This window comes from Kogia breviceps, chromosome 8 (genome assembly GCF_026419965.1).
Source record: "Kogia breviceps isolate mKogBre1 chromosome 8, mKogBre1 haplotype 1, whole genome shotgun sequence".
NCBI lineage: Eukaryota > Metazoa > Chordata > Mammalia > Artiodactyla > Physeteridae > Kogia > Kogia breviceps.
This window is the reverse complement of record NC_081317.1, coordinates 88638156-88663113: the sequence shown is the minus strand read 5'-3', so window position 1 is coordinate 88663113 and position 24958 is coordinate 88638156. Positions and strand designations below refer to the sequence as shown.

Sequence of the window (24958 nt, the reverse complement as noted above, 5' to 3'; positions counted from 1 at the left end):
CTATTAGCTCAGAGTATTTTGCTTTCATATACGAATCCTTAAAACAAACTGGCTTGAGAGCTCATCATCTCAGAATGTTTCCCTGAAGCCCTATCATCCTGCTTCTTCAATCTCCCTACCTCCCTGTGTCCTGTTCTGTTGGGTGGCCTACGGTATATGGTTTGACTTATTTCTGGAAAAGCATGAAGAGGAAAAAGCAAAGCTACCATGTGTTGGATGAAGTAAGAATCAAACCTTATGATGGTCTTCCAAGCAAAAACAGATTTTGGCAACCATTATACCCATCCCTTCCCTCTTTCCAAATCTCTGAAGCTTGACGGTATCATAAGTGTTAATTAGTCTAACATCCTCTGTAGTTTTACAACTATCTCTAAAAGAGGTTTTGTGTGTGTGTGTGTGTGTATGTGGCTTTCAAACTTTTTTTACTGCCACTTACAGTAAACAGTACTTTTCGCCTTAAGACCCAGCATACAAACACATACACATAGAATTTTAATAAAAACCTTATTTTGTGTCTTTCCTTTTTTTTTTTAACTTTTTTAATCTTCTGAAATGTTTGAACAAATTTAACAAAACAGGAGAGGTTTTTTCCCTCTTACAGTGTAACTATAGCTAGCTAGTATACCTCCACTCACACAGAACCTTGGCCACTAAACTTACCCCTGCTTCCCTTTGTCCCCACTATTGCTATTCGAGTCCCACCTAAGGAATATTCCTTATTCCTCACCCCACCTTTTCTCTCTCCCCAGGCTGCATATCTGGTTGGCGTCTCTGACCCCAATAGCCAAGCTGGACAGCAAGGGCTGGTGGAGCCCACGCAGTTTGCCCGAGCAAACCAGGCAATTCAGATGGCCTGTCAGAGTTTGGGAGAGCCTGGCTGCACCCAGGCCCAGGTAACTCAAAGGGACAGGCACCACGGACAAGCCTGGGAAAGGCTGTCGAGCCAGGACAGACCAGCCCCGTGGGGGGAGAGGGAGATGCAGGACATGTGGGGAAGGAGAGGTTGGGGTCCCAGCTCTGACCTCCCACCCACAGCATCTCCAGGTCACTGTCTTCTCCTGCCGTGCTTCTCATTGTTCCTTCAGTCACTGCCAAGTTCACCACCTCTTTATGGGTGTTTGGGCTCACTCTCCTACAGAGCCTGTTATCATTTCTCCATTAGTGTGTTGGCTTTTCATCTTCCTTTCCCCACTCCCTGCTCATGCTCACCTTCAGGTATCTCTCTCTCCCAGACCTTGACTTTTCAGGTGACTTTGTCTTTCCTAATTAGACTTCCAAGGGTATTGCTATACATCCCCCAAGCTAAGGGGCTGCTCCCTGGAGTGGACACTTCCCTCCTGCCCTCATTGTGGCTCTTCCATGTTTCTGTCTCCTCAGGTGCTCTCTGCAGCCACCATTGTGGCTAAACACACGTCTGCACTGTGTAACAGTTGCCGCCTGGCTTCTGCCCGGACTGCCAATCCTACCGCCAAGCGCCAGTTCGTACAATCGGCCAAGGAGGTGGCCAACAGCACGGCCAATCTTGTCAAGACCATCAAGGTTCGCGGTGTTAGAATTCTCAGCCTCTCCCTGACCTGTCCAGTGTCCTCTCCCCTGACCCCGTCATTCCCTGAGGCTTCCTACCAGATCCCACCTGCCTGAGCCTAAGGCCTTTCCTGTCCACGCGGGTCATCACCAGTCTCTCCCCACACCCTTTAAGTTCAGGAGGGAGGCCTGGGCTGCACCGCCTTTGTCTACAGTCCGTCCTGAGGGCCTCCCCGTCACTCCCTTTTCAGGCGCTGGATGGGGCCTTCACAGAGGAGAACCGTGCGCAGTGCCGAGCAGCAACGGCCCCGCTGCTGGAGGCTGTGGACAATCTGAGTGCCTTTGCGTCCAACCCTGAGTTCTCCAGCGTTCCCGCCCAGATCAGCCCCGAGGTGAGGCCGGGGGAAGGCAGAACGGATGGGCCATCTGCTGCCTCATCTTCCCAGGAGTCTTGAGATTCACCTCCCTGCTTCCCCTCTCCCCAGGGCCGGGCTGCCATGGAGCCCATTGTGATCTCTGCCAAGACAATGTTGGAGAGTGCCGGGGGCCTAATCCAGACAGCCCGGGCCCTGGCAGTCAATCCCCGGGACCCCCCGCGCTGGTCAGTGCTGGCTGGCCACTCCCGTACTGTCTCAGACTCCATCAAGAAGCTCATTACAAGCATGAGGTACAGGGGGGCGGGCTGGAGAACTGGTGTGACTGGGGGATATACGTTGTGACAGAATGGAGGGGTGGGCACTTAGGTGCAATGAGATGGGGTCGTGTTGGAGGACACCTGTTGTCCAAGATTCGGGGGATACAGGGAAAGGCAGGCTAGCCTTATGTTAAAGGGACGTTCTTGGTGTTGGAGCCTGTGATGTGTCTGCAGGGACAAGGCTCCAGGGCAGCTGGAGTGTGAGGCGGCCATTGCAGCTCTGAACAGCTGTCTGCGGGACCTAGACCAGGCTTCCCTTGCCGCAATCAGCCAGCAGCTTGCTCCCCGTGAGGGAATCTCTCAAGAGGTAAGGGGGAAGGGCGTTCTATGAAAGGTGTCTGGGAGGAGTGATGGCAGGCTTGAGGAAGGTGGGGGATCTGGGAATGGGCTTTACAGAAACATCGAGGGTATGGAACATGCCAAGGAGGTTAGTTAGTTGGATGTGGAAGGAAGAGGGGGGTCCTGTGCAACTAGAGGGTCCCTTTGCAGGTCACAGTCAGAGCTAAAGTTCGCTTCCTCCCCAGGCCTTGCATACCCAGATGCTCACTGCAGTGCAGGAGATCTCCCATCTTATTGAGCCACTGGCCAGTGCTGCCCGGGCGGAAGCCTCCCAGCTGGGACACAAGGTACCTGGGGAGACACGTGGGGAGACCGGGATAGGGTAAACAAGGCTACCTGGCCCGGCTGACCCATTCCAATCCCTTGCCTCAGGTGTCCCAGATGGCCCAGTACTTTGAGCCACTCACCTTGGCTGCAGTGGGTGCTGCCTCCAAGACCCTGAGTCACCCTCAGCAGATGGCACTCCTGGACCAGACCAAAACCTTGGCTGAGTCTGCCCTGCAGTTGCTGTACACGGCCAAGGAGGCTGGCGGTAACCCCAAGGTACTGAGGGCCGGGTTGAGAGGCTGCTACTATAGTAAGAGAAGCAGGAACAGCTGGGTCCCAGCTCACTCACTCTGCCCCACAGCAAGCAGCTCACACCCAGGAAGCCCTGGAGGAGGCTGTACAGATGATGACAGAGGCCGTGGAGGACCTGACAGCCACCCTCAACGAGGCAGCCAGTGCGGCCGGCGTTGTCGGCGGCATGGTGGACTCCATCACCCAGGCCATCAACCAGGTTGGAGTTTTGGGGTGCCCACGGACAGAGCCTACTGTGGACCAGTGTCCCTGAGCCCAGTGGCAGAGACCAACAATCTTTCCCCTTCCCCCATTCTCTCCCCTTAGCTAGACGAAGGACCAATGGGTGAACCAGAAGGTTCCTTTGTGGATTACCAGACAACTATGGTGCGGACAGCCAAGGCCATTGCTGTCACCGTTCAGGAGATGGTGAGTTTGGGAGAGAAGAAGAGGACTGCTCTTGGAAAGCTGAGTTTGGACATAAGTTCACTTCTTCCACTGTCTCCAGGTAACCAAGTCAAACACCAGCCCTGAGGAGCTGGGCCCTCTCGCTAACCAGCTGACCAGTGACTATGGCCGTCTGGCCTCACAGGCCAAGCCTGCAGCTGTGGCTGCTGAAAATGAAGAGGTAACTTGGAGGCAGTTGTGACCTTCCCCAGCGCCTCACAGAAAACCCCAGAGGCATGCCCCTTGTCCCATCCTGTCAGCCTCTGGGGCTGTCCCACCCTCGCCCCCTCTGATCTTTCATAGAAAGGGGAACTCCTCCTCAGGGCCACTCCACAAAAGAGTGATCAGGGCTCCGCATAGGGACAGCATCAAAGCCTTCCGTCACAGGCATAAAGGAGACAGCCCAGGATCTAGAGCCTTCCTGGTCTGCTGCTGTTTCTCTGCTGACCCTCCTCTGGGCCTGTGGCTGCTTTTCTGCTGTGCTGCAAGCCTGTATTCCCTTCCTAGTTCTTCGGTGTTGTAAAGCCCTGAAGCGCTTCCTTCCCTAAGCTCCTGGCTTTCCAAGAAAGCAAGTAATTGGATCTTAGCATGACATACCTAATCCCCAGCCCCAAACCCCTCCACAACCGCACACAGGCCAAATTGTAAGCCGTGGCCTCTGATTCAGATACCCCAGCATGAAGTGCTTCTCCCCTCGTCCTCACTGTGCTTAACAAGGTCCTCACAGCTGGTGCCCACAGGCCAGTATTTTCCATGTGTGGCAGGTGACCTCCTGACTAAAGGCTATGAAACAGGACAAGTCTGTGCTGGGCGCTTTTTCTCACTACCTCCTCAGTCTGCAGTGCATGGTTTCTTAGGTCCTTAGTGACTCCTCCGAGCGCACTGGACGTACCTGAGCGCCTCTTGTAAAAGCCATCTCCCTTTCTCATCTGCTCACAGATAGGTGCCCACATCAAGCACCGGGTTCAGGAACTGGGACACGGCTGTGCTGCTCTGGTCACCAAGGCAGGCGCCCTGCAGTGCAGCCCCAGTGACGCCTACACCAAGAAGGAGCTCATAGAGTGTGCCCGGAGAGTCTCTGAGAAGGTGACCGAGCTCGTCCCCACAGACTGAGGGCCAGGCTCCCCAACCCTGCAGCCTTTCCCATCCTCCTCCAGCCTTCCCAGCCCTCTCCTCTGTCCCTTCTCTCAGACACCGGTGACCTTTCCCTTTCGCGGGGCACCGGCCACAGTCGTCACATGACTCTCCTCCCCCAGGTCTCCCACGTGCTGGCTGCGCTCCAGGCCGGGAATCGTGGCACCCAGGCCTGCATCACGGCAGCCAGTGCTGTGTCCGGCATCATTGCTGACCTCGACACCACCATCATGTTCGCTACCGCTGGCACACTCAATCGAGAGGGTGCTGAAACTTTCGCTGACCACCGGTGAGGGGGGCACTGGGCCTCATGGAGGCAGGGTGGGGTTTGGGCCACAGAGGCTGGAGGGGCCGGGGGAGGCCTGAGAAGAGCTGACTGGGCCGGACCCTCCCCCAGAGAGGGCATTCTGAAGACTGCAAAGGTGCTGGTGGAGGACACCAAGGTCCTGGTGCAGAATGCAGCTGGGAGCCAGGAGAAGTTGGCACAGGCTGCCCAGTCCTCTGTGGCCACCATCACCCGCCTCGCCGACGTGGTCAAGCTGGGTGCAGCCAGCCTGGGAGCCGAGGACCCAGAGACCCAGGTATCCAACTCAAACCCCTAATTCTGGCCAGAACCACTTCCTGTTCCCCCTTTTCTTCCCACAGACCAGAGCCTCTGCTCCCCCACACAGGTGGTGCTGATCAATGCAGTGAAAGATGTGGCCAAGGCCCTGGGAGACCTCATCAGTGCAACAAAGGCTGCAGCTGGCAAAGTTGGGGATGACCCTGCTGTGTGGCAGCTCAAGAACTCTGCCAAGGTCGGAGGAAATGAGAGCTGCTTCTGGGGAGGGAGCGGATCATTATGCTTCCTTCTGTTCTTTAAAATGATCCCTCCTTCCCTCCCTTCTCTGATGCCCCCAGGTGATGGTGACCAATGTGACGTCACTGCTTAAGACTGTGAAAGCTGTGGAGGATGAGGCCACCAAAGGCACACGGGCCTTGGAGGCAACCACTGAGCATATACGGCAGGAACTAGCGGTGAGTGCAAGTCTGGGCCATCGGGGACTTGGGTCGGAGAGCAGGGTCGTGATAGATTGTGAACTTGCGCCATCCCCCACCCCGCCCCGCTACACACACACGCAGATGTAGATACACAGTCTCCTGCTCGTTGCCAGACTTCTTACACGAGCTGCACTCGTGCCTTCCCCTTCCTCACCTATTTCCTCCCTAGCATTTGACACCTCTCTTTCATCCCCCCACTTTCTCTGGTTACCAGTGGCCTCTTAGTTGCCACATGCCGTGGCTGCTTCTTGGCCTTCATCTTCTTCAGACATTTCCAAAGCAGTTGACTCCCTTAGCAAGCCTCTCTGAAAGCCTTTCTTCCTTTGGCCTTCTTGACACTGGCTTTTCTCTTGCCTCCCACGTCTCTTCTACAGTCGTCATTGAATCACCTTCAACCTAGTAAACGTAGAGGCCTTCTCAGAACTGCGCACATCGCCCTCTTACTCTGTCCTCTTCTTTGAAGTTTAATCACTCTCTTTATCGTTCTCTAACAAGTTGAATTCCAATTCTGAGTTTAGTTATTTTCAACTGCCTGTTTGACATCAGCACCGAGATGCAATGCCTCCCAACCAGCTGTTCTTCCTGACATGCTGCTTCCCACTAACGATGGTAACAGCCTCCGGTCCTGAAGGTTCCCTCTCAGTCATCTTTGACTTCACTGCCTTACTCACCATATTCAGGCCATTGCCAGGTCCTGCCAGCCACCCTCCTCTGTTCTCTTTTCCTTTCATCCCTCCTCTCTGGGCCCACTGGCAGCGTTCTCCCTCACTTTGACTGCTGTGCCAGTTTTCTACCTGGTGTCCCTGCCTTCAGTCTCTATCGCTTTCATCTTTCCTACTCATCTTTCTAAGTTGTTTTTTTTTAATATCTATTTATTTGGCTGCATTGGGTCTTAGTTGAGGCATGCGGGATCTTTCGTTGTGGGCTCTAGAGCGCGTGGGCTCTGTAAGTTGTGTCACGCAGGCTTAGTTGCCCCACAGCATGTGGGATCTTAGTTCCCTGACCAGGGATTGAACCCACGTCCCCTGCATTGGAAGGCGGATTCTTAACCACTGGACCACCGTGGAAGTCCCTCATCTTTCTCACTTCTAAATTCGTCTTTCTCATCTTCTGTTTTCACCTCTTCTTAGAGATGTCTAAATTGAAATTCCTAACTTTCTCCTTCCCAAACCTGATCATTCCCTCATCTTTTCCATATCAGTAAATGCCACCTCTTAGTAACTCAGTTCCTAAAGACAGAAACCCAGCTTTAACATCTTTCTCTCGTTCCCTACATCTGAGCCCATCAGCAGTTCTTTTAGTGCTCCCTCCAAATAGATCTTATTTTCCCTTTGCCCCATCTCTGCTACCACCACCTTGTCCAAACCATCATCGGTCCTTAGCTGTGTTTATGTGACAGCGTCTGTCTAATCTCCCTGCTTCCCCACTCCACTCACCCCCTCTAGTCCGTCGTCTCTACATGGTAGCCAGAATAATCTTTTTTTTTTTTTTAGGCCGTGCTGTGCAGCTTGTGGAATCTTAGTTCCTTGGCCAGGGATTGATTGAACCTAGGGCCATGGCAGTGAAAGTGCCAAGTCCTAACCACTGGACCGCCAGGGAATTCCCAGAATAATTTTTTAAAAATATACATCAGGTTATGTCACTTCAGTGCTTACAACCCTTTAGTGACTGCCCTGGCATCTGTGGTAAAATCCACTCTCCTTACCATCGCCTCCCAGGCCCCAGGGCCCCTGCTCTCCTCCCCTTCCAGGCCCCAGGCCCACTGCATTCTCAGCTCTGCCCACTGCAGGCCCTTGCTCTTGCTCTCTTCCAGCTTTTTGAACATCTGGTTCCTTCTACTCCTTTAGGCTTCAGCTTAAACATCCCCTCCTCCTGAGGCCTTCCCTGACCACCTTTAAGAAAAAGGACTTCCGTTTTCTTTCTCATCACAGCACCCTCTTTTTTTCCTTCACAGTCTAGTTTCTCTGCTCGTTTACCTATGTATAATGCGTATCCAAAACCAGAATGTCAGCTCCACGAGAACAAGGGCCTTGTCTACCTTATCCCCCATTGCATTCCTAGCACCTCACACAGAATCTGCCACCTAGCTGATCTTTAGTACTTTGTTGGATGAACACATACATCAAAATATTTTTATGACTTTTACATATTATATGAAATTCTAACTTCCTTATTCTGATATTCAAGACCCCAACAATCTTTTCTCCTTCATCCATGTATTCTAGAACATTCCTTGATACTCTCCCACTTGACGTCCTGGTCATTCACGCTCTACCAAAATGCCCTCCTGTTATCTATATTTCTTAAGATCCAGCTCCTTGCCCACCTTCACCACTCACCCTGTCAAGGCTTCTCTTTAGTTTACGGATGAAAACCCAGCTCAGAGGTACTTCTTTAATTTCAAACAAATAAATTCTCCCTGATCACTTCAGTCAGAAATGACAACCAGCTACCTTCTATTATATTAGCTGTGAATGTGTGAAAGTCTCCAAACACTTGACCTATGATAAATATTCAGTGAATACTTGTTGAGGGAACACATGGATGAATAAACCAATCACATGACTGCTGTGCTATCTTACAGCCTCACTCACTGTGGAATTTTTCTTCTTGTTCTACCCCCAACAGGTCTTCTGTTCCCCAGAGCCACCTGCCAAGACCTCTACCCCAGAAGATTTCATCCGCATGACCAAGGGTATCACCATGGCAACAGCCAAGGCTGTTGCCGCTGGGAACTCCTGTCGCCAGGAGGATGTCATTGCCACAGCCAATCTAAGTCGCCGTGCAATCGCAGATATGCTTCGGGCTTGCAAGGTAGACATCCTCGTGGTGAGGCAGAAGTTTGAGGCAGTGAGGCAGCTTTAGGGCAGAACATGTTAGGGAGAAACTGTAGGGACTTGGGAGACTGGGAACTCCCAAAGGATCCTAAAGCTAACATATTACCCGGTGGTATAGGAAGCAGCCTACCACCCAGAAGTGGCCCCTGATGTGCGGCTTCGAGCCCTGCACTATGGCCGGGAATGTGCCAATGGCTACCTGGAACTGCTGGACCACGTGCTGCTGGTAAGGCGGGAGTTGTCTGCTCCTCACACCAGCCTCCCTGAACACACAGTTCTCTTCCCCCAGGCCTCAGACCCCGCTCTCTAATTTTTTGTTCAAATCTACCCCCCAACCCCACCATCTATTCCCCAAATCTGTTCTTATTTCCAAGTCTCCTTTCCACTGGGGCCCCATCAGTCTTAGCATCTTTGGTTCTCCCACTCACCTCTTCCTCTTTTTGTTTTCTCCTCTCTTCCCACCTGACCTTCTCCTTCTCTACCTCATCATCTCTTCTTTCTTCTCATTTCATCATTCTCCTTGTTGCTTGTCAGCCGGTGAGTGACACACAGCTCCACTGTCTTCACCATGTGTGCCGTGTGATGCCTGGAGTCTGCCTGCGTAGGCTGTGTGGTGTTTGAGGCTGTGGTGTGGAGCGGTCTAGGAATGGGGGCGGGGTGGGGAGGGTTTTGATCTGCCCTTTTTCGGTCGTCAAGGTAGATGCTAAGATCTGATGTTCCCTGCTCCCTGCCCCCGTCTTCCCCAGACCCTGCAGAAGCCCAGCCCAGAACTGAAGCAGCAGTTGACGGGGCACTCAAAGCGTGTGGCTGGTTCAGTCACTGAGCTCATCCAGGCTGCTGAGGCCATGAAGGGTGAGGGGCGACCAGGGGCAGGGAGGGAAGGGAGACCCTTGTCCCGGGGAGACCTCTACTTCCGGTAGTCTGCTCGGAGCTGGCCTCTGCACATAGTCCTCACAGATGCCAAGGCCCCGATGCTAGTAACTGTGCTGCCCAGTGCTCTTGACCTCCCTGCTCTGCCTTAGCCTCTTCCTTTCCCAATTTGTCCCACCAGGAACAGAATGGGTGGACCCAGAGGACCCCACAGTCATTGCTGAGAATGAGCTCCTGGGAGCTGCGGCTGCCATTGAGGCTGCAGCCAAAAAGCTGGAGCAGCTGAAGCCCCGGGCCAAACCCAAGGTCTGTCCTGCTCCCTCCCTCTTCCCTACCCTCAGAACATCTGCACCTTCAGCCCCCTCTTACTTTCCATCTCTCTTTGCAACCTTCGTCTGTTCTTTGCAGGAGGCGGACGAGTCCTTGAACTTTGAGGAACAGATACTAGAAGCTGCCAAGTCCATCGCAGCAGCCACCAGTGCCCTGGTGAAGGCTGCATCAGCTGCCCAGAGGGAACTGGTGGCCCAAGGGAAGGTAAGGACTCGGATAGCCAGCAGAAAGGGGACAGCAGCAGCTTCGCCGTCCACACCTGCCTGCATTGTAGCCGGGAGGCTCTTAGGACCTGCGGAGAGCACAGGTCTAAGCAGGCTCCCGCCCTCCTCCACAGGTGGGCGCCATTCCAGCCAATGCACTGGATGACGGGCAGTGGTCCCAGGGCCTCATTTCTGCGGTGAGTGTATAACTCCCCCTACATCCCTCTGAGCTTCAGAGACTTGAGAAAGCTGGAGAGGGGATAGACCAGGGCAAGAGGTGTATTGTAATCTAATCTCCCTGTTTCAGGCCCGGATGGTGGCTGCAGCCACCAACAATCTGTGTGAGGCAGCCAATGCAGCTGTCCAAGGCCACGCCAGCCAGGAGAAGCTCATCTCATCAGCCAAGCAGGTTGCTGCCTCCACAGCCCAGCTCCTTGTGGCCTGCAAGGTCAAGGCAGACCAGGACTCTGAGGCAATGAAACGGCTTCAGGTGAGGAACCCTGACCCATCCCATTGTTCCTTGAGCTGTGCTGCTTTAAACTGTCACCCCCAAGGCATGCTTTCTGTGAGGGAGTTGAGGGACTCCCTCAGCTGGGACCCTACCTGAGTTCTCAACTCCTGCTGCCTTCTCTCTACCCAGGCTGCCGGCAACGCAGTGAAACGAGCCTCAGATAACCTGGTGAAGGCGGCACAGAAGGCTGCAGCCTTTGAAGAGCAGGAGAACGAGACAGTGGTGGTGAAGGAGAAGATGGTCGGGGGCATTGCCCAGGTAAGCTCTGTCCCAGACACTCTGAGGGACACTGTCAGCAGGGCGGTCCCAGTGTCCGTGCCGGTCTCAACTACCCTAAACCCTAACACACGTACGCACTGACCTGAGTCCCTGATCTCCATCCCTCAGATCATTGCCGCCCAGGAAGAGATGCTTCGGAAGGAGCGAGAGCTGGAAGAGGCGCGGAAGAAGCTGGCACAGATCCGGCAACAGCAGTACAAGTTCCTGCCTTCAGAGCTTCGAGATGAACACTAGGGCGTCTACTTCTGTTTGACGCAGATCCAGCCCAGAGACTGTGCCTGCCACCACCAAAGCCTTCTGGGCTGTCGGGCCCAGCCTGCCACCCCAGCACTGCCCGAAGTGCCTGCCAAACCCCGGGCCTGGCCCTGCCCAGTCCCACTGCACATCCCCTGTCCCTTCCCAGATCCAAGTGCCTTCATGCCCTAGGGCCCCCTAAGTGCCTGCCCCTCCCCAGAGTATTAACGCTCCGAGAGTATTATTAACGCTGCTGTACCTCAGTCTGAACCTGCCAGGGCCCCAGCCCGCTGCACCCCATCGGCAGCTTCCAGCCAGTCCCCACAGCCTCCGCTCTTCTCCTCCTTTTTGATACTGGCGAGCCCCACCTCCAGCTACCTGTGGGGGCCGTGAGGGTGCAAGCCCCCAACAGGTCATGCTCCAATAAAGGTGATTCTGCCTGCAGCCTCTGCCTGGCTTCATGAGGAGGTTCCTCCAGGGCAGGGCAGGGCAGAGAGAGTGGGATTCAGTTCCGTACTCACTTGATCTGGCTCAGAAATGGAGTGGGGACAGACCGGCAGTCTGCCCCGAGGCCCCTTCCTCCTGCTTGCACCCAGATCCCTGAAGTCGTCCTCCTCAGGAAGCTGTCCCCGAGGAGTCTCACTCCTGTTGTCCTCTAGCTCACTGGCCAGCGCCTGCGCCTCACCAAGTGTCATTCTTCTGTTGCTGAGACAGCAGCTGCCGCTGCGCTTTGTGGCTGCAAGGGAGGGAGACTGTGCTTCATCACTGCTCAGAGTATGTGAGCAAATCCAGTCCCTAGCCAAATCCGAATTTTCAAAAAGCAGCTTTGCTGAACACAGTAAGCCTATGGATACAAGTGTCTGGGCTTAAGAACAGTGGCCACAGATTTGGTTGAGGCAGTTAACAAGCAAAAAAATCCAACCTGAGGCTGCCTCAGGTAGGCTCAACTGTTGACTGGGTTGGGCACTTCCAGGCCCTCCCAGGTCTTGCTGCTGCCTGGCCCTAGAACAGCGCTAGAAGAAAAGTAACTGAAAAAACTGGACCGAAGTGTGAGGCCACAAAATCAGAGACCAGAGCTCCCCTAGTGGCCAGGCGGGTGCTGGCAGCCCTGTTTTCAGCTGCCCTGCTAACCTGTAGGTTGCATGGAGGGAAGCGGTCAGGGAGGTGGGTGCTGCGTGCTTCCGCTTCCTTCCACATCCGCCCACGCTGCCCATGCTGCCTGGACCACCTAGCAGTCCTCTCAGATCTGCCGCTATTTTCATGCATGATTCTTTAACAAGCCCTGCTGCCCAGTTTGTTATTTCCTTCTCCTTCCAAATAGAACACAATTACCGCCCATCTGCTGCTACTCTTGTCACCTCCTTGAAGCCATGACATCTTCTACTCCTGTCCCATTAGAGTAAGTTTAAAGTAGACAGAATGAGTTTGTCCTCCCCAGGGCTGCCCATTAGGGGAGGTGCCAACTTCCTACCATCACTCCTGTCGCCTGTGATTAATTCATTCAATATTTACTAAGCCATGCCCATGCTAAGCACTGGAAAACAGAGATGTATTATCACCTCTCTGACGCAGACTGGCAACTGCAATACGTACTGCTGTGGCCCCCTAACCCCGGATTCAATGTCCTAGCATCGTTGAGGCCCTTAGAGATCAAATCCCTTTTACAACTTCCCCAACAAGTGGTAGTTCAGACTGTTTGAACTCCTCCAGCTATGAGCCCAGGACATCTGCTGACTCCTGCTACCACTTCCCTGCCATATCCTCAGGAACTGTGACCAGTCACGTACCTCTCACTAGTGATGCCTCAGGGAGCCTTCTGGGGAGAGACTTGAATACCCATTAGACCAACAGTTCTTAAAATGTGGTTGGCCCTCCGGCCCCTAGAGGTTCCCAAGACCCTTTCAAGGGGTCCATAAGGTCAAGATTATTTTCATAATAATACTAAGACATTATTTTCCTTTTTCACAGTGTCAACATTTGCACTAATGGTGCAAGAACATTGGTGGATAAACTGCCTTAGTACAAATCAAGGCAGTGGCCCAAACTGTACTACAAATAGTCATTGTAGTCTTCACCACCATGCACTAGCAATTTAAGAAATAAGTGCTGGCTTCTTACTTAAGAATGTCCTTGATGAGACAGTAAAAAAAAACCAGAGTGTGTCACTTCAGGGAAAAACCTGACGGTACTTGTTGCCAATGATACAATTCAAGCTTTCAAGTGAAAACTAGAATTTTATAAAACTTGTTTCTGCCATGAGCTTTACAGCTTCCCCACACTTAACTTTTCTGTTGAAACTAAAATGATTTTTAAAATAACATATGATGAAATGTATTGACATTCGAAACATCTGCATAGCTCAGTGAATCATTTTCCAAATGACCAATGCTTGATGTTACAAAATTATCCCTGGGTTAAAGATCCAACCAAAGTGCAATACAGACTAATTGGTTACAATGAAACATTGTACAAAAAGGTTATTGATATGGTTTCAGGTTCCTCATTGCAACTAACCCTTAAGAGCATACCATCTGTCAAGTGTTGATGTAGCATCAAAGAAGAATATATCCAGGATCACCCAGAAAGGCTACAAATACCAATGACCCTTGAACAACATGGGTTTGAACGGCACTCGTCCACTTATATGTGGACTAGTTTATTACAGTGCTATGTGATCTGCGGTTGGTTGAATCCAGGGTTGCAGAATCATGAATACGGAGGAACTGAGCATACAGAGGGTTAAGTTATGGATTCTCAACTTCACAGACCCCTGTCTTGTTCAAGGGTCAGCTATATACTATTCTCTTTTCCAACTACGTATCTGTGTGAGACTAGATTCTCTTCCTATACAGTACTTTAAACAACCAACACATAGCAACAGATAGAAAGCTCAAGTAGGTTTTGAGAATCCAGTTGTCCTCTATTAAGCCAGATGTTAAAGAGATTTGCAAAAATGTAAAATAACTGCCGTGCTCTCACTAATTTGGGGAGGTGAATATAGTTATTTTTCATTAAAAGTATGTTAACATGGTAATGTGTAATGGGTTTGTTTCTGTTACTTTTAATGAATTAATAAATAATGAAATTTTTTCTTAGTTTCCATTTTAACATGGTAAGTATTAATAGATATGACCCACTCCAGCAAAAGCTTTTTGGATCTTCAAACGCCACTCTCAATTTTTAAGAGTGTATGGGGGTTCTAAGATGAAAAAGTTTGAGAATTGGCCCACTAGACCATGAGTTCCCCTAGATCCACATAGTATCTTTGTGAATTCTGAACCTGGTGCACAAAAAATTCACCCGGCAAATGTTTACCAAGTGCCAACTCTGTCTGATGCTATGCTACACTGGGGATTCAGAATTGAAAAAGACAGTCCCTGTTCTGGAGATCGGTGAAGGAGGCAAACAGGTACAAGGACAGTTATAACAGGGACTACGAGAATGTCAGTTAGGAGCCTTCACCAAAAACATGCACCTATTAGGTGGAAAGGGTGGTCGGGACAAGTGGCTAGGGAAGGCTTCCCAGAAAAGCTGCCACTTGGTCTTTACAGCTACCAGGAATCAGCCAAGGGAAGAGCATTTTAGGGAGAGAGGACAGAATGCATAAAAGGTGGAAGCTTCAAGAAAAGTATGGTGATTTCCAGCTCCTGCACCTTAGCTCAGTATGAATGCTGCACAGAAGTACAAGTCTGTGTACTGGGGGTGAGGTTGGAAATGAAAGGAGGTAGAGCTAGAGAAGTGGGCAGGAGCCAAAACAAAGGGCCTTATATACCATATTAAGAGATGTGGATTTTTCCCATTAAAAGAGGGAGGGCAAAGGGAGGGGTTTTGGAGGATTTTAGGGTCCTACTTGCACCAACTTTAAAAAAAGAGTTTTGTGTAACAATGTCGAGGAGAGTTGGGGAACCAGGAGTAAGACCCCAACAGACCCAGGCAGGAGGTAATATAAGGAGCTGCCCAAGGCAACCCCAGAGACTTCTGTGGAGGAACCTCATTTGTAGGAAGTAGAACCTACAGGATTAAGTGGATGTGGGAAGTGAGGGACAGGGGAGCTCTTGATTACCCGCCAGGGGTCTGGCACTGGCTACAGGGTGGATGAAAGCGACCCTCAAGAGTTTGGGGTAACAAGGAGACGGAGTGAACACCGCGAGATCAGTTTTGTTCCACGTGTAGCAGCAGTCGCCTAAGCAGATCTAAATACATTTCAGAGCCCCCTCTCTCCCCGCCCCCATCTCGCCCGGGCCGGGACCCAGGGTTCCCACGGTTCCCGCCCCGCCAGCAAAAGCCAGGCCTCCCGCCCCTCTGCCCCTGGAGAGCAAGGCTTCCTCCGTCTGGTCTCCCCTTTCCCCCCTTCCAAGGCAGCTCTCCACTTCCTCTCCCCCCACCCCACCCCCAGAAAATCGAAAACAGCCTGGCGCCCGTGCCTCTGATTTCCCGGCCCTAGGCCCCGGCTCCCCGGAGCTCTTTCTGGTGGCCTCGGCCCGAGGGGACACCACACCCCCAGCTCCTGACGCCCAGCAGCTCAGTAACTCTTACCCTCGCCCCTGCCTTCCTCGCCCCAGCCCGGCCCCGCCTCCCCCCGGGAAACATCCCAAAAAAGGGCAGAAAAGAAATTTCAGCGTAAAGCTGGCTCACAAGGGAAGAGAGGAGAGTCCGCCGGGAGAAGGGGAGGAGAAGGGAGGGCGCACGGGGAGGTTAGGAGAGAGCGGGGGTGGGTGGGGGTGAGTGGAGGGGCGGTGGAGCCCAGAGTGGGGCAAGGAAGGGACGCAGCGGGACACGTCCTGGGAGGGGATGGAGACGGGGGAGGGGAGCGCGCCGCGTCCTGCCGGGCAGAAGCCGCGTGGAAAATATGCGGGGCACGTGGGGGTGGGGCAGGCGGGGCACGGAGCTGGGTTCCGAGGCCCAGCGACCATGGAGGAGGGGCCCTGGCTCCAGAGGCAGGGGCTGGAAGGGGCTGGAAGGGGGAAGAGAGGTCAGGCCCGCCCTCGGGGGCAGACAGCCGGGCCTCGCCCCGCACTGCGACCGGGGCTCTGGGCTCCCCTCCTGACTCAGTTTCCCCAAGTCCCTGGAGAGACTCTCCGCTATCACTGCCACGTCGGTAACGCAAAGCCAGAGTCTGGGACTCAGTAAACTGAGGCACTCGAAAGGGGGAGGAGCCCCGCCTTCCAAGAGACATTTAATCCTAGGGGATTTACAGGAAACTTCTAAATTAAGTGCAGCGGCTGCTGCAGCTGAGGGGGGGGACACTCCGGTCCTTGCGCCCGGGCAGCTGCCGTGAGCTCAAACCCCGAAATAGCCCCAGGGCCCCCGGCCGCAGCTGCCACTGGGCCGGGCTGTCACTCAGAAGAAGCGCGGAGCCCCCAGCCCCAGGGTCCCCTCTCCTCTGCAACGCTACGGTGTTTTCTTTCGACAGACTCTCCATCTACTTTCCCTTCAGACGGCCGTGGGAGGGGGGTGTGGGAGGTGGGGGAAGGGAGGGAGAGAGGCGGAGCCCCGAGGGGGTGGGCGCAGGGGGTGGCCGCGCCCCCCGACCCTGCAGCGCTTCTGCCCCTACAAGGTTTGGGCTGCGGTGGGGGAGGGTCCTGGCCCCCGGCTCCGCCCGGTCCCTCCCCGCCTTTTAGGCGCCCGCGCGGCTGGGACATCCCAGTCCCGGTTGGTCCTCCTCGCCCGCCACCCGTGCGACCACTTCGCGCAGCCAACCCAGTCAGCCCGGTCCACCACACAGCCCGCCGGCCGGCCGGTCTCCCACCGCAACCATGGACGCCATCAAGAAGAAGATGCAGATGCTAAAGCTGGACAAGGAGAATGCCATCGACCGTGCTGAGCAGGCGGAGGCCGACAAGAAGCAAGCTGAGGACCGCTGCAAGCAGGTGGGGACCCCAGGCCCGGCGCAACCCCCGGCGCATCCCCCGCCGCCACCCCACGATGCGGGTGGGGTAGGCCCTGCCCGCTGCCCCCCAGCCTCTGGCCTGCTGTCCGAGGCTCTCTACTGTCCAGTGTGAGGGCTGCTGGTCCTTCACGGTACCCCGCAGGGCCCTAGCCAGAGCCACGCTTCATCACACCCACCATAGCCTGGGGAGCCCCGGTCTCCCCCTTTCCACCCCTGCCCTTGCAGAGCCATGATGGCCCTTGCCCCTTGGGGTTGGAAGCTCTCTCTCCCCTCCTGCCAGTTCCCTACAACACCCCTGGCTGCACTGTCCCTCCTCTGCTATCCCTCTTCCTCCCTGACAGCCTCTACATATCTCTTAGTACCCCCTCACACGCACCCCTGCCTCCTGCCTGGGCCTGGGCCTGGCTGACTGAGGCTTTTCTCTCCCAGCTGGAGGAGGAGCAGCAGGCCCTCCAGAAGAAGCTGAAAGGGACGGAGGACGAGGTGGAAAAGTATTCCGAATCAGTGAAGGATGCCCAGGAGAAACTGGAGCAGGCTGAGAAGAAAGCCACCGATGTGAGTGTGGACCTGGGGGACGGTGGGAGAGTTAGTGCACTGGGCGGGGTCCCAGACATGGGGACCTTCAGCACCAGGACAGAAACCATTTCCTCGCAGGAACCCAGGCTAGGGCAAAAGCTGGCACAAATAATCCAAGACAGTGGGTAAATCAAAACCACTTCCCCCAGAGGACACAGAGATGTAATTTCCTTTGGTTCCAGCTCTTAGCGTGTACAGTGACCAAGCAATGAGTCACTGTGGGGGTGGGTGGTATAAGAATTTACCATCCATCTCAACTAATCCCCCAGCTGAACATGGAGAGGAGCCTGCGGGTGCGGGTTGTGGCTGTAGGCGCTGTTGGGCAGGGGGAGGGGAGAGGAGTCCAAAGAGGGGCCCTGACTTGAGCTACACCCCCCGGGGGGCCATTAGAAATTCCCTGGCCTTGACTTCTGGCTCCAGCGGCCCTGCTGTGCACTGGGGCGCCAGCTCAGGTTCTGTCGGTCCCTCGCTTACCCTCATTAAGCTCTCGGCCTCGAGACCATGCCAGGCCACGGGGCAGAGAGACAGAGCCACAAACGCCCACGGCAGCCACCTTGGCAAGTTCCGCTCACTCAGAGATTTCTCTGCCCACCGTCCACCCCCTAACCAGACTTCTCTACCTCCTGCCATTCCCAACCCCTCCCCACCGAGGTAGGCGAACGGCCATCAGACTTTGGACATGGTACTTTCTCTGCCTCATGCTCCCCGTTTGCCTTCCACCCAGGCTTAAGTTTAAGATGAGCCTGGGGTTGGGTGGATGGGGGGACTCGCATAAGCACGGTCTGAACATCTGAGATCAGAGATGACATTACTCTTCGTATTGACCATTATCCTTGTTCCCCATCCCCCTCTAGCCCCAAGGTTGGTTTCTCTGACCTCCAGCCTTAGGTTTTGGTTCTTCACCAGCCCTGGCACTTGGGAGGGAACTGACCTGCAGCTGCTAGTGAAGACGACCCTGGGCATCTGACACTCTATAAATAACTGAGGCCCAGTGCAGCTGGAGTAAGGACTGGAAACCCAAGGAGCCAGGCGGGGGCTGGAGGGAGGAGGGGAAGACAGGGACAGAGCTGGGGAAGCAGGGCAGCAGCGCCAGTAGAAGATAGGAAACGGTGCCCAAACTTATTGCGTGACCTTGAACACAGCACTTAACTTACACGGTGCCTCAGTTTCTCCTTTCTCTCTTGCTTCTCATTTGTGCAGTGGGGACGGCACTGCCTGTCCTGCGGTTAGAGGGCAGCATCCGTAACTGGGAAGAACTTGAGAAGCAGAAAATGGCAAAAGTCATTCCTGTGATGCGGGCTCCAGGACTTCCCAGATTCTCCAGAGTCATTTGTCACCCCACTACCATGAAGAGTTTCCCTTTTACAGAGTCTCATCTCTCTCTAGAATAGACCTCCAGTGTCCCCCAGAGTCATTCTTCCCAACCCCAGTGCTGTCCCAGAATCCTTCCACACTGAGTCATGTGGCCTGTGCCCAGGATGGGCTCTTGTCACTCTAGGTGGCCTTCAGCATCTGGAGGATAAGCTGCAACTACTTTCTATATATGGTGGTGTTTCCCCTGCCGACACTATCACTCAGGACCTGCTTGCTACTCCCTCTACCCCCAGTGCTGCCACCCATCTCTTCGCTCTCACTCTCTTCTTCCCCTACACTGGTCCTTTCTCCTTTCCAATCCTAAATCTCGGGGTTTCTGTGTTTTGTCCCTGAGGGAGAGACAAGGGATAACCTAACGTTTATGGGGTGTGGACTCTGCAGGCACATATTCAAGTGCTTTCTGCATATTATTTTACAATTTCCCAAGATTGCTTATCATCAGAATCCCTTGGAAGCTTTAAAAAAAAAAAAAAAAGATGGAAAGATTTCCAAGCCCCTGCCCTGGAGATCTCAGTTCAGTGGCTCCAGCATGGAGCTAGAGAAACTGGTATTTTTTATACACCTCCCAGATGATCCTGTTATTAATCCAGTATTAGAAGCACTGCATTATCTCAGAACAGCCTACAAAGTAGGGACTGCTATTGTCAACTCCAATTTAAAAAGGAGGCAACTGAGGCTTAGAGAGACTAAATAAGTTATCCAAGGTCACACAAGTAGCTCAAAGACAACAGTGTCACTCAGAGCTGACGCTCTTAACACCAAGTTGTGCTACTTCTCTCATTTCCCTTTATTGGGGCCCTTCTTGCTCTGTCCTCTCTTTCTCAAGGTATCGTCTGTTTCTGTGCATTTTCTCCAAAACCACCATGATTTTGCCTCTGTACTGCAGGATCAGTGGCTGATCTGCCACTCACACTGCCCTCGCACCGACCTCACTTGCCTCGGGCATTGGCAGGGAGCCCCTTGGTACAGCCTAGGGTGTCCTAAATAGGCCTGGCTTGCCTCCGGACCCTCCCGCTAGGAGTCTGCCTGGCAGCGAGTGACATCACAGAGCTTGATTCTGTGATTGGCGGTTTTTAGCAGCACTGCAGTCTGGTTGGCCTGATTCTTCCCCACCCGTTGCCTGGGTCAGGCTCTGCTGAGGAGGAGTCAGGGCTGCCTCAGACCTGGTCCCAGCAGTTAGAAGGCTCTCAGGAGGGATGGAGGGATTTGTGTGCAGATAACCATTGGAGATTATGCACCGTGCTAGAAGAGGCCCTGTAGCAGGGGAGTGGAGCTTGTCCAGGAGCGCATGTTTGGGGCTGGAGCACAGAGTCTGCACAGAAGATGGTTGGTTTTGGGGAAAAAAAAATAGGTTGAAAGTCTGGAGGCCAGGAAGCCTAGGTTCGTTCTGACAAGAATCTTAACCATCCTCTGAAGCCTCTCTGATCCTCAAGGCAGACAAAGCCTTTCTGACCTCTGACCTTTGACTCACAGGCCGAGGCAGATGTGGCCTCCCTGAACCGCCGCATTCAGCTGGTAGAGGAGGAGTTGGACCGGGCGCAGGAGCGCCTGGCTACAGCCCTGCAAAAGCTGGAGGAGGCTGAGAAGGCAGCTGATGAGAGTGAGAGGTGGGCAGAGGGGGCCTCAGAGGGTGGGCCGGGGAGCGGGCTGGGAGCCTGTCTCTGCTGTTCCTAACCCGACCCCTACCCCTCTCCCTGCCTCTCAGAGGAATGAAGGTCATCGAAAACCGAGCCATGAAGGATGAGGAAAAGATGGAGCTGCAGGAGATGCAGCTGAAGGAGGCCAAGCACATCGCTGAGGATTCAGACCGCAAATATGAAGAGGTGACAGCCCTGCCCCACTTCCTTCTCACTCCCAAGTCCCAGACACCCCCAGTCATTCACCATGGATCTCCTCCTCCTCTCTTCCCCATCCCCACAGGTGGCCAGGAAGCTAGTGATCCTGGAAGGAGAGCTGGAGCGCTCAGAAGAGAGAGCTGAGGTGGCTGAGAGGTAAGGACACCACAGGGCAGCAAGTGAAACTCAGCTTGAGCCCATGGCTCTGGGGCACTCTGCACAGTGGGGAGGCAGTTTCCCAGGCGTGGGACCACAGGGACAGGTCCTGCCTCTGACCCCTACCTGCTGCCCCCAGCCGAGCCAGGCAGCTGGAGGAGGAACTGCGAACCATGGACCAGGCCCTCAAGTCCCTGACGGCCTCAGAGGAGGAGGTAGTCACCTCTCTGGACCTTTCTGGGCAATGGCACCTTCTCTAGGCTCACCTTCCCCTCCATCTCAGGCTGCTCTCTCTCACCTGCTGGGGGTCGGGCAAGGCCTGGGGCTCCTAAACTCTGCCTGCTGTCACTCTCACAACTTTGCTCTTCTCTTCTCTCCTCCACCCCTCCCCTACTGTGCCATCTCCTCTGTCTCCCCCACTGTGCCCTCACACCCCACCCTGCCACACACCCCCTGCAGTAAATGTGGGGACCTAGAGGAGGAGCTGAAAATTGTTACCAACAACTTGAAATCCCTGGAAGCCCAAGCGGACAAGGTAGAGGGGGGTAGAGGGGCAGTGAGGATGGGGTCCTTCAGGGGAGGGAGGCAATGGGCCCAGGCAGGGCAGGGCCAGATGTTTGATGGAGACAAAATCAGGAGTAGCCTGTGGGGCTCCGTGGAGAAATGAAGGACTTGTGGAGGCGATGAACTGATGGCATGTGTCTGTCCCTAAAAGTATTCCACCAAAGAAGATAAATATGAAGAGGAGATCAAACTGCTGGAGGAGAAGCTAAAGGAGGTGAGAGTCCTTCCAGTCCAAATCCCCCTCAAGCCCCCCAGTACCTGCCAGAGACCTCCTGTGGCAGGGGATTTGGGGACAGGGACGGAAGAGAAAGTTGATAGTGTCTGGGAGGGCCTAAGCTCTTGTCATTTTCCCCATCTTGCCTTTATGCCCAGGCTGAGACCCGAGCGGAGTTTGCCGAAAGGTCGGTGGCAAAGTTGGAGAAAACCATTGATGATCTGGAAGGTAAAAGGGATATTCCTTTGTACCCCTGAACCTTTTAAAATAGGTCCATACTCCCCATGACTTATCTTCCCATCCCATGATACTTGCCAGTGGTAAATTAGGGTTGGATCACCTAGGACTCCACAGACTCTGGCGGTCTGTGCCTCCCATCCAAGTAGATGTAGCCCCGTCAACTCCAGTGCTTCTCGAACTTGAGTGAGCATGAAAATCCCCTCAGAGTTTTTAAAACACAGATTCCTGGATCCTACTCTGAAGTGACTGCTGACTTTGGGCTGAATCCGTGTCTAACAAGCTCCCTGGTAATGCTGATGCTGCTGGTCCTTACACCACACTCTGAGTAGCACTGATCTAGACAATTCTGTTTCCAAGGGCAGCACCTTCTTCATTAAATAGAGAGCTATTTGGTTTAATATCTAGGGTTTCATGATAACATTAATGGAAAATACTTTTTGAAGCTAGATTTGGTGAAAACAAACATCCAGGCACTTGCTAGTCTGTAGCTACTTCTCACTGTTACCGACAAAGTTGTGCCTAAAACTGTCTTTCCTTTTTACTTCACTTTCATAACTCCCTCTTCCCTTGCTTCCAGCCTTCTCAGGCAAGCCTCAGTTTTCTCTCCAGCTTTAGGACTTTAGAACTTTCTGGCTTGAGTGCCCTCCCCTGAAGCAAGCACTCCTGCTTTTGCAAAGCACTGTGCCCCCAGGCCCCTGGGGGAGGCAGGAGCTCCTGGGGAGAAGCACCAGTTTGGGGTACAGAGAAGAGCAAAAGACATAGGGGTACAGATAGGGGGAGGAGGGGGCCCTGACAGCTGTCCAGCCTGTTCTTCTGGCCTGTCTCTCTTACTCCATCTTCGTCCACCTCTCTCTGATTCTTGTTCTCTCTTTCCATTACCCTCTCTCCTTCCGTTCCTCTTTCCCTCCATTCCCTCTCCCCACACTCCCACCTGGCCCCCCTCCCCTGGACCCCCCAGACGAAGTCTATGCACAGAAGATGAAGTACAAGGCCATCAGCGAGGAGCTGGACAACGCACTCAACGACATCACCTCCCTCTGAGCCTCTCACCAGTGTGGCCCGCGGCCCCTTCTCTCTTCTCCTTTCCATTCTCTGTATGGGGAGGGGGGCAGGCAGGAGGAGCAGAAATTGCCAACATTGCACAGCCAGGCTGGACGCAGCCTAGGAGAGCTCCCGTCACAGCTGCTGCCCACCCTGGCATTTGCTTCATCCTTCTATATCCATCCACTCCTCCCTCTACCCGCCAGCCTCTCCCGCTCTCTGCTGCTTAATAAACTCAACTTGGTCTCCACGCTGTTTTCCTGCCCTCCAGAGAGCCCTTCCATCACCCCCACAGAGCACTGGTTCACTACTGAGACCCTGGCTCCTACGGGCACCCCTGATCTTGTGACCTCCCCCTCCTCTACTAATCTCACCCACAAAACACTGTGGCCCACACCGGAACCCCCTCTGCATGACTCTGACTGCTGCATGTGCACATGTATGACCACGTCAGTCAACCACGGGCCCTCTGGTGCCTCTGAGACACACGCCCTTCTACAGACCCAGGCATGTCACTGCCCTTGGAGCATTCAAGCTGTGATTCCAGGATCTAAAAGAATGACTGGAAGGGAAATGGAATGGTGAGGTGCAGGGGAGGGGCAAGAAGGTTGTGAATGGTCTGGGATGAAGTTTGGAAAGACACTGGATGGCAGCACCATGGGGCTTTCGCTGCAGGTCTGTTTTCTGCCTCAAGTCTGTCTGTCTGTCTGTCTGACACTCCCTTTCCTGGCTCAGTCTTTGTCTTTCCTCCTGCTTCCAACTCTCTTCAACCTTTTAAAGAAGGAGGGTAAATTAGTTTATGACTCAGGCCTTCCCATCCCACCTCCATGGCCCCAAAGCCTTGAGTGAGGCATCCCTGTCTGCCTTGTTCAGTCCATCCATTCGTCCCACCCACAGGGTCCTCAGATCACTGAATGTTTGGGTCTTCCTGTGCCTCCAACCCACTCCATGTCTATTTGTCACATCCCCTGTCCGTGCCTCCCCACGTTTCTCCCCCCCACAACCTCACGGGTTGCTTCCCCTCACAGAGACCTTGGCCAGTGCCAAGGAGGAGAACGTGGAGATCCACCAGACCCTCGACCAGACCCTGCTGGAGCTCAACAACCTGTGAGGGCTGGCCCTGCCCCCAGCCAGGCTATAGTTGCCACCGAATAAAACTGATGTTACCAGCATCACGGGGCCCTTTAAGCCTTTCTTGGGTGTTGGGGATGGTGGTGGTGGTTTTCCAAAGTGGAGAAGGTGGAAAGGATGCCCCAGGGGAAGAGTGGAGTTGGAAGGACCCCTGAGTGAGCCAGAGGGGTGGGGCACTGGGCTCACTGAGGAGGGGTTTTGAACAGGCTGTGTGAAGCAGAGAAGCCAGGCAGGGCCAGGGCAACATCTGGCCCTTACTCCCCACAGAGCAAAGGAGCTGCTGTCAGCAGCACTGCCCCATTCCAGCAAGCGGCTGGGCCAGACAGCACGACTGGAAGGCAAAACTGCAAAGCTACATAGGTTTTACTTGAGCAGGGCGAAAACCCAAAAGGCTCAGTGTGCTTTTAAGCCTAGAGACCAAGCCTGCCCACACACACAGTCATTCCAACAATATCAGTCGTTTCTCCCTGCTTCCTGATAACATCTACATGAGGCAGAATCATGTCCCCCCACCAAAGATGTCCATACCCTAATCCTGTGAAATGTCACCTTACATGGGAAGGGGACTTTAGTTAAGCTAAGGATTTTGAGATGGGGAGGTTATTCTAGGCTAACTGGGTAGGCCCAACATAATCACAAGGGTCCTTATAAGAGGGTGGCAAGAAGGTTAAAAGCAGTTGTAGGAGATGTGACAATGGAAGCAAGAGATTGGAGTGATGCAAGGAAGGGGCCACAAGCCAAGGAATTCTTGGCTTCTAGAAACTGAAAAAGGCAAGAAAATATCCTCTCCTCAGGAGTGTCCAGAAGGAACCAGCCCTGCCGACACCTTGACTTTAGCCCATAAGATTCATTTTGAACATCTGACCTCTAGAACTCTTAAGAGAATAAATTTCCATTACCACTGTTTGTGGTAATTTGTTACAGCAGCAATAGGAA

The 24958-nt window shown here is 53.7% G+C and overlaps 2 protein-coding genes across 6 annotated transcripts in view; both read left to right on the top strand.

Moving 5' to 3' along the window:
- The window catches only part of TLN1 (talin 1), a 31967-nt gene extending 20522 nt beyond the window's left edge, over window positions 1-11445 (top strand). For both annotated transcript variants that reach the window (XM_059072136.2, XM_059072137.2), the window contains exons 34-57: window positions 750-893; window positions 1378-1539; window positions 1776-1916; window positions 2010-2191; window positions 2393-2525; window positions 2743-2844; window positions 2930-3100; window positions 3186-3335; window positions 3443-3544; window positions 3624-3743; window positions 4502-4648; window positions 4819-4985; window positions 5094-5277; window positions 5368-5493; window positions 5597-5713; window positions 8366-8551; window positions 8693-8800; window positions 9321-9426; window positions 9626-9750; window positions 9853-9978; window positions 10112-10174; window positions 10285-10467; window positions 10618-10746; window positions 10876-11445. In XM_059072136.2, coding sequence (XP_058928119.1) covers window positions 750-893; window positions 1378-1539; window positions 1776-1916; window positions 2010-2191; window positions 2393-2525; window positions 2743-2844; window positions 2930-3100; window positions 3186-3335; window positions 3443-3544; window positions 3624-3743; window positions 4502-4648; window positions 4819-4985; window positions 5094-5277; window positions 5368-5493; window positions 5597-5713; window positions 8366-8551; window positions 8693-8800; window positions 9321-9426; window positions 9626-9750; window positions 9853-9978; window positions 10112-10174; window positions 10285-10467; window positions 10618-10746; window positions 10876-11001 — 3300 coding nt within the window. In that variant the 3' untranslated portion in view covers window positions 11002-11445. The remainder of the gene's footprint in view (window positions 1-749; window positions 894-1377; window positions 1540-1775; window positions 1917-2009; window positions 2192-2392; window positions 2526-2742; window positions 2845-2929; window positions 3101-3185; window positions 3336-3442; window positions 3545-3623; window positions 3744-4501; window positions 4649-4818; window positions 4986-5093; window positions 5278-5367; window positions 5494-5596; window positions 5714-8365; window positions 8552-8692; window positions 8801-9320; window positions 9427-9625; window positions 9751-9852; window positions 9979-10111; window positions 10175-10284; window positions 10468-10617; window positions 10747-10875) is intronic.
- Window positions 11446-16339: 4894 nt separating this feature from the next.
- On the top strand, window positions 16340-24063 carry TPM2 (tropomyosin 2). 4 transcript variants are annotated; one of them, XM_059071262.2, is made up of 9 exons: window positions 16340-16871; window positions 17321-17446; window positions 20315-20448; window positions 20547-20664; window positions 20762-20832; window positions 21292-21367; window positions 21548-21610; window positions 21769-21838; window positions 22809-24063. In XM_059071262.2, the coding sequence occupies exons 1-9, from the start codon at window positions 16758-16760 to the stop codon at window positions 22889-22891; spliced, it is 855 nt and encodes a 284-aa protein (XP_058927245.1). In that variant the 5' UTR covers window positions 16340-16757; the 3' UTR covers window positions 22892-24063. The 4 variants fall into 4 exon arrangements, with proteins under 4 accessions (XP_058927245.1, XP_058927247.1, XP_066895770.1 ...); XM_059071264.2 differs by having other exon boundaries at window positions 16543-16871; window positions 23920-24063; XM_067039669.1 differs by lacking the exon at window positions 21292-21367 and adding an exon at window positions 20972-21047 and having other exon boundaries at window positions 16543-16871; window positions 23920-24063.
- The last annotated feature ends 895 nt before the right edge of the window (window positions 24064-24958 follow it).